This window comes from Cynoglossus semilaevis, chromosome W (genome assembly GCF_000523025.1).
Source record: "Cynoglossus semilaevis isolate Cse_v1.0 chromosome W, Cse_v1.0, whole genome shotgun sequence".
Taxonomy (NCBI): Eukaryota; Metazoa; Chordata; class Actinopteri; order Pleuronectiformes; family Cynoglossidae; genus Cynoglossus; species Cynoglossus semilaevis.
This window is the reverse complement of record NC_024327.1, coordinates 5,837,286-5,848,565: the sequence shown is the minus strand read 5'-3', so window position 1 is coordinate 5,848,565 and position 11,280 is coordinate 5,837,286. Positions and strand designations below refer to the sequence as shown.

General features: G+C 39.6%; 1 protein-coding gene across 1 annotated transcript in view; it reads right to left on the bottom strand.

The window, feature by feature from the left end:
* The window catches only part of LOC103397035 (homeobox protein cut-like 2), a 39,292-nt gene that overhangs the window by 12,802 nt on the left and 15,210 nt on the right, over positions 1-11,280 (bottom strand). Inside the window, exons 2-11 of the mRNA XM_025052930.1 lie at positions 6,148-6,288; positions 5,605-5,749; positions 5,381-5,469; positions 5,118-5,184; positions 2,623-2,671; positions 1,843-1,947; positions 1,309-1,500; positions 1,138-1,196; positions 990-1,038; positions 65-176 (exon numbers count right to left, since the gene is read on the bottom strand). Of these exons, the coding sequence (XP_024908698.1) occupies positions 65-176; positions 990-1,038; positions 1,138-1,196; positions 1,309-1,500; positions 1,843-1,947; positions 2,623-2,671; positions 5,118-5,184; positions 5,381-5,469; positions 5,605-5,749; positions 6,148-6,288 (1,008 nt within the window). The remainder of the gene's footprint in view (positions 1-64; positions 177-989; positions 1,039-1,137; positions 1,197-1,308; positions 1,501-1,842; positions 1,948-2,622; positions 2,672-5,117; positions 5,185-5,380; positions 5,470-5,604; positions 5,750-6,147; positions 6,289-11,280) is intronic.

The window sequence follows — 11,280 nt, the reverse complement described above, 5'->3', positions numbered from 1 at the left end:
TATATATATATAAAGAGTAGGAGAAAGAAAATAAAGCAGAAAAGAGTTTGTTCTTTTTTTTTACCAGTGCTGTGCAAAAGTTGAGCCTTATCCACCAGGTATTGTATACCAGGTATACTGTGAGAAGGGAGAAACGCCTCTTTATCCAGGAGAGCCTCCATAGCCTTGGCAGACTCCTTTACACAAGCACAAAAGATGACCATCAGTAAGTCATTGGTTCAGATGATGGAGAAATATTTTCTAATTTTCTGCAGAAAGGAAATATTTCCTAGTAAATTTTAGAGCACCTATATTTTCCTCCCTACAATTAGACAATGTGTTTTCCATCCATCCATCCATCCATCCATTTTCATCCGCTTATCCATTACCGGGTCACGGGGGAAGCAGTCGCCACCCAAATCACACTGCACCGTACCAGACCCTCGTGAACCTTCCTGCGGGTGGTGAGTCCACTGGAAGGTACCAACCACCCTAACCGGGATTCGATGTTGCCCAGGAGGTGAACCCTGGGGTTGCACATCACTGACATTGCCTCTGGGCCAAAGCGTCACATCAATGTGTTTTCTATTAAAATAATACTTTTTACTTTTTTTAAGAAAAGCCAGCGTGAAAACGTTATTTGTATCAAACAGTGCTTCCCAAAGCAATAATTGGCAAGAATTCAGAAAATCAAATACATACTAATACTACAATACTAATATTCGAATTAAAACATGAAAAAAATCCAAATTGTGCCCTATTTAACTAAAAAATGTGATTTGTGATTATGTGAAAATGTGTTTAAAATATTTAACTCATTTTTACCAAAGTTTTATCAACAACGTTCGACGAAGAAAACGAAGAAAAGGGGAGAGACAAGTGATCCTATGTTACAAAAAATAACATGGCAAGGTTAACAATTCAAGGGTGTCCATTTGTCAAGATTAATTACTTCAAAATTAATTTCCCCCCCCCCCCCCCCCGACCCCTTTGGGACAATGTATATATACCTGTGATGAGCCTCCATTATCTGAAGCCATCTTCATTACCTTAAGGATACTGTGAACAGAAACAGACAGAGGCAGAGTCAATGCAACACCATTTTATTACACATTGTTATGAATGACTTTGACATTTTGCCTGCACCAAAAATATCACCTGAGCTCAGTTTTAATCTCTTCATAGTCAATCTGGGATTGCAGTTTAGCCTCTAATCTCTGAAATGGAAAATAAATCAGAAATAATAAGCGTTAACTGTCACAGTGAGAGCTGGATGAAAAGTTCAACTTCAGCACATTCTGTCATTGCTCACATGTCACAGTCTCTCACCTCGATCGCTTCTTTCTTGTACGCCAACTGGCGCTCCAGCTCCAGGATTTGATTGGACGACGTCTCCTGGACCTCCTGCAGCGTGAACTGCAGCCGCTGAATGTTTTCTAGGAGACGGAGGATTTCACGGTCCTTGGCCAGCAGGACAGCCTCCAACTGTGAGGGCAACATCTCGCCTTTCTCCTTCTTCTCCTGTCAGGGTGAGAAAAAGTGTGAGGAGGTGAGACAATGTTAGAGGACAGTCAGTGACTCACATCCTGCTGCTGTTAATTAGACAAAGGGATGAGAAGAATTAACTTTAGAAACACTATTTTAATTCATGTCACTGGATCTGTTAACAACTTTTGACGACAGAGCCAATTATAACAGAGATCTGACGCCCAACCACCGGTTTGTAGATGTGTTGGTCAAAATTTCATGACGATTTTTCAAAGTCCTTGTACAAAAACTCTGTGAAATATAATTTATTCAAAGTGATTTTTACTGCTGTGTTCAAGAACATCAATGAAACTGTCACTTTCATTACAACCGTACCCTGCTGGTGCCCTCTGCTGGATGAGAGTTGCCTGTGGTGGCATTCTGACCTTTGGCTATCTGCTCCTTTAGCCTCTTCACCTCCTTCTGAGCCAGTTCTGCTCTCTGTGCACATCATCACATCACATCACAGTCTTTAAAATCCCAAACACCAAGCACTTCAACGGGCTAACAAGATGATCAAGATGAGGGAGCTCTACATAAATCAAAAGGAGGCGCCCTTACTATAAAATGTTAGCGCTGAGCACCAAAAACGAGCAGGGACGTGAGCAGACAAGAGCAGTCACCAGTTTATTCTGCTGAGAGTGCTGCTTCCTCGGCCCACTTTATTCCAAAAACTGTTTACCTGGTCTGTCACACCGGCTCTAACTAATGATTAAATTTGATGACATTTGTCTAGTAGCTGCTGGCAAAGAGCAGCAACAGGAGAGCGGATAGCAGAGGAGAATGGGGGAGAAGCAGGGAGCAGGGGAGGAGAGAGGTATCACTGGGACAAGAACCAATCTAGGCAATGAGGTAACTAAGAACCTCAGAGTTCTAGGCCGGCATCAATCCAGCTCTGTAGTGTGTTCTCAGCAGAGTGGAGCCCTGCTGCTCTAGTGTGACCACTGTCGGGGTGCAGGAGTACAGGGGGGTTAGAACAGGTTTATATTTGCTAATCACATGCTCAGATGAGGGAGGCAGGCAAAGGAGGGGTGCAGGACGGAGAGGGTCTAATTAAAGACGGGCCTTGATTGCAGGAGTGATTACAACTCAATCAGTACTATCGAATGTACTCACCTGGTTGGCTTTCTCCAGACTCGCCATAATGGTGTCAAGCTCTGTCTCCCTGGAATACATGCAAACACACACGACATCATTCAGCCAAAAATAGAAACTAGTCATAACACTTTATTCACGGTTCACAAAAGACTGAAGGCTTGAAGCCACGAAGGTTCATGGACTGAGTCAGCTTTAAAAAGGTTAGATGGTTGTTCGATCCTGGCTCCACCGGTCTGCATGCCAATGTGTTCCTGGGCAAATAAATTAACCCCACATCGCAAATCTCACCGCAATTTTTCTGATTTCACATTATTCACTGTGCAGTGACACTAGTTTGGGGTTTCGATCCAGAATGAACTAATACAGGAGACATCAATCAATGTGGTTTTCACTCTGCATATGTGTGCACAAAAACCTTAAATAGCTTGTTCATTCTTGTTGTGTTGATCTCATGACAAAGTGTCAAAAATCTTTACGAAAGTTAGCATACACACCATCCCCTTCTGAATGTGAACAAAAACAGGAATGGCGTGAATTCACTAACACGGAAGTGGATTCATGTTTTAGTGTGAAAACGGCATTGTGTCAATCAGCCAACCATTTGTTGACCAGTGAAGCACTAACTATAGTTACTCCTGAAGTTCAACAGTTCCATTTGCCACTCGGGACTGCATTTTTTAAGTAAAGGTAGATTAGAATGATTTAATGAGGCAGCTGTGATTTATTTAAATATGCACATATCTTTGTGATTAATTTACATGTTTGTGAGATAAAAATATGCGGGCTGAAACCTAGCATTTTTCTATTAACAAACTTATAGGTATGTTGTGTATTCAGACATCACATCAAACTCAAAATGTTTTAAATAATTTAGTTATCTTTTCATAACTGTTTATGTTCACACATTTCTTGGACCTACTATAAACCATTTTTGGCAATTAATATTTTTTAAATATACATATTCTCCTCATTCAGATTTTGACTGGGACTAAAACTGTTGCTGCCCTTGATTATCACCATCAGTACTGTTTGGTGCAGCTCTGGTTTCAGAGGGTCTCATTCACAGCCTGGTTCTATCAATAAGAGCAGGAAATATGGCGTCCACTGACAAGCAAACACTAACTAGGTGTAAGCTCCACGTTTAATGAACTTGTGCAGTACGGAAAATGTTTTGTATTGATTACCTGCTCAGCAGACAAAAAGTCTTTCTTATCAACATTGAGGAAACCAGTCAGTGAGAGTAATAGAGAGAAGCTGCCATTGCGAGGCTCAGGGTCAGGGACGGATAATTGAGGCTGGAGCTGTGGGGTCAGTGACCCTACTGTCAGCCAGGTGAGCAATGCTAAATGACAAACTACAGCAGAAATGCTCTTTCACAGCCACCGCTGCCTCACGCGAGACGTAGGCCCAAATAGAAAAGGTGTCCTGCTCAACAAAATGGATGGCAGTGGGTCCAGAAACATCAGTTCAATTACAGCATGGATTAAGCCTGGGAGAAAAATCCATTAGCAGCAGCCACTCCCAAACAAAGGAGTGTTTGCTTTGAATGTCTATCGACATCCTTCATACAAACTTGGATTCATTTCAGGCACATGGTGGATATGTTGCGCTCAAAGACTAGGACAAGGTAGAGTGTTTTCTGAAGCAATCTTTAAATGGAACAATTCTTCTTGAGGGCTGTCAAGGCCCAGCTGCCAGTGAAGGCAAACACAGACCTCTCTCATCGACCTGCATCAGAGGCTGAGTAACTCTTTCTAACTGCCTTCACTGTGGCGTTTCTCAGATCTACCATTCACCTGATTAGACTTAAGAGGAGCGAATCCAAGATGGGCAATTGCAGCACTGGAGGAGGAGCTGGAAGGTCCACTTCAAGACCAGCAATAAGGCACAGGCTCGATGCAGGGCTAATAAAACATCCTTGCTCTCAGTTTGTATATGAAGTTTGGGTAAGCGTTGGTAAACACAGAGCACACCTTTTCATCTCTCTAGCAGAGGGTTCAATCAACAACATCTAAATTAGGGACTGAAATGACAATCAGTTCTCTACAAGAACTGGTCATCAATGGATTCAATTTTTGGAATCATTTGTGTGATGACATTGCAGGACATTCTCGTTGTGACATCAAGGGAGAAGCAGTCTGAAGTGTGGCTGCATTTAAAAAGCAGACACTGAGGCCATATAAAGAGACAAGCCGAGCTTTGACAATGACAACACAGGAAAATACCTCCAAAAGCAGATGTATTCAACCAAATATAATACAACATTGCATTCTAGTGTTCACATACTATAGTGTATGGACCACGTCCATGTACTAAAATTACATTTAGCTGACAGAGATATTCAGGTTCCTTTCATACATCCTTGTTAAAAAAATAGTTACTTGTAAAATGGATTGCTGGTGCAATTTATGTATGTAATTTTATGTTCTGTTTTCCTCTTTTTTCTTTATTTATTTTTAACTAAAAATTGGTTACACTCAGATCAAACTATAAAAGAAGAAGGAGATTCTTACTTCTTGGTCATCTCCTTGTTGTATTTACACCACAGGTCCAGCAGCTCAGTCTGTGCAGTGTCCAAAGCTGGAGTACAAGAAAAATATCAACTTTAGGACAGAATCACAAAACCCAAAGCATATTCTCATCAACTGTTTACTGTACATTACAATGATTTTATTATGAAAAAAAAAATCACAAGTACATATGTCTTGGCATTTGAATGGACTTCATTGAAATATAACAGAGATACAGAGTTGGGGTCAGTGTTTAAACCACTCACAGGAATGAAGGACCTTGATCTTCTCCTCGGCCTCTGATAGTCTATCAGCCAAACACACATCAGTGCCCTCCTCCTTCTCCTCCTCCTCCCTGAAAAAGAGGGAGACGTCCACACATTTAACATACACAATTCATTCAATACAAATTCATAGATGAAATAAACAAGATTAACTGAAAATGTGTCTATTTGAACAGAAAAGTCCAGCCCCAATTACTGGTTCTCACCCTCGGTTCTCTGCTTGGTCCTGGTATTTGGGTTGTGGGGAGCCTGGGCCCCCAGGAACTGGTGTATTGTTAGGGGTCATCAGAGAGGCTGGAGAACTGGAACGTGGGTCCTTACTGGTCACTGCTGGGCCCTCCTCAGTGGGCTCTGTGGAACAAGACATTTTGAAAATGTATCCAACAAAACTTTTCCTCCAGATCACACAGCAAGCCTGAAGACCACATGATTGACAGCAGAGGGTCAAACTGAGTCTGCGTCAAGCTGTGACATGTCAAGTCTTTAAGATTAACTCTCGCCAGCCTTTCACGAATGAGTCCAAGTCAGAGACGAAGGTTTATTTATCCCCCAGAGTTTAAGTAAAGGCCAGGACATTAGAGAAACGTTCCAGTTAAGCCTACTCAAGTCCAAATGTTTCACTCACATCGTAGCAGAATCTTCAAATTATTGATGACATTCATGGTCGAGTAACGGTGTAGTTGTCTGCATTAAAATAACATGAGCACTTCAGAGGAGTGTGTGTCTACAGTGCACAGTGTCAGCCTGACCTGTCTTTTTAAGGCACTCCAGGTGTTTCTTCCAGTGCCTGCTGATCTCTCGTACTAGGGCCTCACCTTCTGGGGCTGAACTGTGAAGATGCTGCAGCCTTTCCTCCAGGGTGTGGGAGGCCTCCAGCACAGGAGCTGGGTCTGTAACATAAAAACACAAGACAAACAAATCTCTAAAGAGAAAGAAAAACTACTGCGATCCACACGACATCCAGACACTTGTGCTGCCTGTGAAGCACTTTACAGAGTTTTTCTGCACCGCAGTTTCAACACAGGCAGACGATTCTATTCCACCAAGACTGTTTCCAAAGAGTGACTCTAAGACTTGAAAAATGTTCACAGGCTGGATCCACTGACACAAGTGCTGTTGTGACCCCTCACATGTACAGAAATCACATCTAATGAGTCTGCTAACGTGCTGATGAATGCGAAGGAAGACAAAAAGACTGCAATGAACATGTGACGCATTCTCAACTCCCAGGTATATACACCTAAGCAAAGAGTAGAAAAAGACTTCTCTTCATCTCGAAAAAAAGGGAGCAAAAAAGAAGAAGGTCAGGATTCTTTAACACAACAGAGGAGCTGTTTTGCAATGTATGCGCGGCAGCACCGGGGCCCATGGGGCCAACTAGGAGGCTGTTTCTCAGCTAACAAGTCTCCTCTGTATCATTTGATCATTTAAATTATTATGCCAGGAATCCTCAGGAGGCGGCTAAGCACTCCACATCACAGGGCTCTTTTTAATCTTCCCCTTCCCTTTCTTCCCCTCCCAAAAAGTTCAACAGCTCAGAGAGAGAGAGAGAGAGAGCTGCTCCTATTGTGTACCTGTCTGCTCAACACCAAAGGAGGTGACTTCTAGTACCAAAGCACAGTGAGGGAGGCTCAGGGGAGCTCCTTGACAAGGAAGGCAAGATATAGAACCACACACATATATATACATATATATATGTATATATATATATATATACACACACACATATATAGACATACACACACACACACAGCTCTTCAAACTCGAAAAGAGGAGGAAATTCCCTGCTTTGCTGCACAAACTTTTCTCCTGCAGCTTTCATCCACTCATGAGACTTGTACTTGTGTGTGTATGTGTGTGTGTTTGTCTAGAACCCAATTGGATCTTTCTTCAGTGCTGGCACCAACTGACTGAAGTGGCTTTTTATAAGAAGTTGGAGCCACAGATGTTAAAAATCAGTCACGATTCACCAGTAAAATGTAAAGTTGGAAAGATGGGAAAGTTGGTGCCATAAAAGTGGATACACTTAAGGAACTGCAAAAAAATAAAATAAAAACACATCCTAAAGACAGTGTTTTCACACAAACTCAATGTCATCATAATGTGTGACTTTGCATGTGTGCTGGTCTGGCTACTAAAAATTAAAAATATGTGACTACAATTGAGGGGAGAATCAGCCCACAGTGACCAGACAGAGCAGCTCAAGGCTTTTAGTACTGCGGAAAAAGTCCACCTTAAAAACTGTAACAACAGTTTCCTTAGCTCAAAAATGATTGAAAAGTGAAATAATTAAAGCAAGAAGGAAGGTGACACTGCTCACGTCTCTCCTTTAACTACATCTCAGTTTGTTGCAAAACATTCTTATACGTTTCTTAATTCAGTAAAGAGTGCAGGATGTTACCATGTTCTTAATTCTAACAAATATAGACTCTAGTTTATTGCATTTTGTATTTTTACAAAGTACATCCTTTTTGAGAAATTGATTTCTCAATCACAATAAACACCGGATTCAAAACTTCTGCAAAGTGCAATTTGCTGAAATCCTGAGCTGACGTTGCGCACTCGCCATATCTACATTTTCATCAGCCAAAACATTTTGGGCCATTTAATGGATTGAGCTATTTTTCCAGGCCCCGTTTACATTGGAGCCTCGTCGGTTGTTACACCAAGTGTGGAGATATTGCATCAGTCATATGGGACATCACTATTAAGAGCACAGCTCTTCTAAGACAATCAGGATGTCTTAAAGCAGTGCTATTTCATCGACCCACTGTCACAGAAATCACTTTATCAGCCTCTTTTCCCATATATCCTTTCAACTTTTAATGATCAAAGTAGGGAGATATAGTATAGATATAGCTATAGTAAGGGATCTCTCACACATGGACAAGCCAAGATTATCAATCAGAGAAAGGGGAGTAAAAGAAAGTCAAATTTAAAGTGAAGGGATTTAAGTTGGGACTGTATGCAATATTAACCCCCATCAAAGTGGAGCAGCAGGGACGCTCTCCCAGGGTCTCTGCTCTCACTGAGGCTGCTGAAACACAGCTTCTAATTGATGTGATAATAAGGTCCACTTGTTCTTTTCTCTTTTCCAACACGTAGAAGGAACAGCAGATGCAGCACGGAAGAATCTGGAATAGAAGAGGACTTAACCGCTAACCCTGAGCGTTCACAGTCTTGTTATCAAGAAAGCATGAGGTGAGCTGACGAGGCAACACTGTACGTGCATGAGTCACATCGCTCCTGCTTCGACTCAACTCTTCGCTTTTTAATTCATCCCTTATCTCATTTGTGGCTGATTGGATGTCCGCTCTGAGGTCATGATAACTGATTGGGCAACAGCAGCTCATTTATGCTAATAAATCACAGGACAATTAATTCATAATTTTCCCTGGTCACACTTACAGCAAATAGCTACCACAGATTTGACTTTAGATATTCCTGAGCTAAACATTAGCCTACAACTAGTTCATTTGAAAAACTTATTTCAGCTAAATTAAATAAAGAATGGTCCATTTAGAAATACATGTATAGACTTATAGAAACAGTAAAGAGTTTGTTCAAAAAGTTCATATAATTTATCTATAAATGGCCCATCTTGTAGTTATCTCTTGGCTAATTCGCTTTTAGGCTAACCTTGCTTTTTTAATTTAGTTGTTAGTTTAGTTATGTTTTGTGGCCAACTTTCAGTAAGTTTTTATTTTTGGGTTACTTTTTTCCTTAACTTTGATCTGCTTATGATTAGTTGTCTGTGAGAATAATTAAAATATTTTATACATTTAAGCTTTTTTTGCTTTTTCTGAGCAACTAGTAATTAATATTTGAACATAAGATATATTAATATTATTATTATTTAAGTCTTACTTTTAATCATAATTTGATTTTTTAAATAATATTTAGTCTAGATTCATCGAATATACTGTATATTTTTCACACCAAGCTAGAAGCTAAAGGTGAACAGTCAAATTGACATCTTAGTGTCATGAGGAAAATGTAGGTATGAACAAAACTATACATATACAGTAAAATATATGAAAATATATTAAAGAATATGAAATTTAAATTATTTTTTGGGTTAATCAGATGGATGGATGGATCGATGGACAACTGAAAAAACTATAGATGGTGTGAAAAGCCCAAGCTCTTTTTTTATGTCATCAGTTTGTTGGGGAAAAAAACAGAAGAAGGACTATGCTCTGCTGCTGCAACAAACAGTAAGACTAATGTAATACTGTAAACAAGAACAGGAAGTAGGCTGAACGAATACTTTACTGTCACCATCACAGAAAGTCTCATCAATACATTGTTACCAGACATTGTTGGACTGTGCAGTTTAAAATATAAATATATATATATAAATAAATATAAATACTATTAGTTCATTATATGAAAATTATTATTGTGAAATTTTGCTAAGTTTTTATATAAGACTGGCCTCATATTACATGTTAGTAAAGATTAGTTAACAAAAGAACTGCATATAAAACCTCTGCAGTAGAGAAACTTAAAATATCTCATTACTTTTTATTTTAACAAGTAAAAATCATTTACTGTCATGTCTGTCTGTTTCCGTGTTTTTCTGTGTTCTTTGTGGGGTAATCATGGGATCACACTCACCTGTTTGGTAATTAGCTTCACTTGTGTCACCTGGTGTTCCCTGTGTATATACTGTATACCCCTCTCCCTCACTCTGTCGGTGTTGGATCAGTGTGATTGTGGTGGTGTGTGTTTGATCATTGTGACTGTGTTAGAGCTTCGTGTTCGTGAGTTTCCTACTCTGTGTTTCCGTGTTTTCCTCGTGTTCCTCGAGAGTTCCATGCCTGTTGGTTCTTCGTGTTTTGTTAATTTGGACTTTGTTAATAAACTTCCTGCACCAGAAAGAGTCTCTCCAGTACTCCATTGGGGTCCTGCCAGCTCCCTGCGATGCCCGTACCTGACACAAAATATTCACTTGGCAGCATGTTTTAGGACATAATCTTGCATTTTAGTGCATTTCGGGGACTTTTTATTTTTTGAGATTTTTTCACGATGGTAAGGCTATAGTAAGGCGTGTTTTGGGTGATTTTTGAAATATTCATAAAAAATACTTTTTGGACTTTTAAACACAAAATATTCACTTGGCAGCATGTTTTAGGACATAATCTTGCATTTTAGTGCATTTCGGGGACTTTTTATTTTTTGAGATTTTTTCACGATGGTAAGGCTATAGTAAGGCGTGTTTTGGGTGATTTTTGAAATATTCATAAAAAATACTTTTTGGACTTTTAAACACAAAATATTCACTTGGCAGCATGTTTTAGGACATAATCTTGCATTTTAGTGCATTTCGGGGACTTTTAATTTTTTGAGATTTTTTCACGATGGTAAGGCTATAGTAAGGCGTGTTTTGGGTGATTTTTGAAATATTCATAAAAAATACTTTTTGGACTTTTAAACACAAAATATTCACTTGGCAGCATGTTTTAGGACATAATCTTGCATTTTAGTGCATTTCGGGGACTTTTAATTTTTTGAGATTTTTTCACGATGGTAAGGCTATAGTAAGGCGCGTTTTGGGTGATTTTTGAAATATTCATAAAAAATACTTTTTGGAGTTTAAAACACAAAATAATCACTTGGCAGCATGTTTCAGGACCTAATCTTGCATTTTAGTGCATTTCGGGGACTTTTTATTTTTATGGATTTTTTCACGATGGTAAGGCTATAGTAAGGCATGTTTTGGGTGATTTTTGAAATATTCATAAAAAATACTTTTTGGAGTTTAAAACACAAAATAATCACTTGGCAGCATGTTTTAGGACCTAATCTTGCATTTTAGTGCATTTCGGGGACTTTTTATTTTTATGGATTTTTTCACGATGGTAAGGCTATAGTAAGGC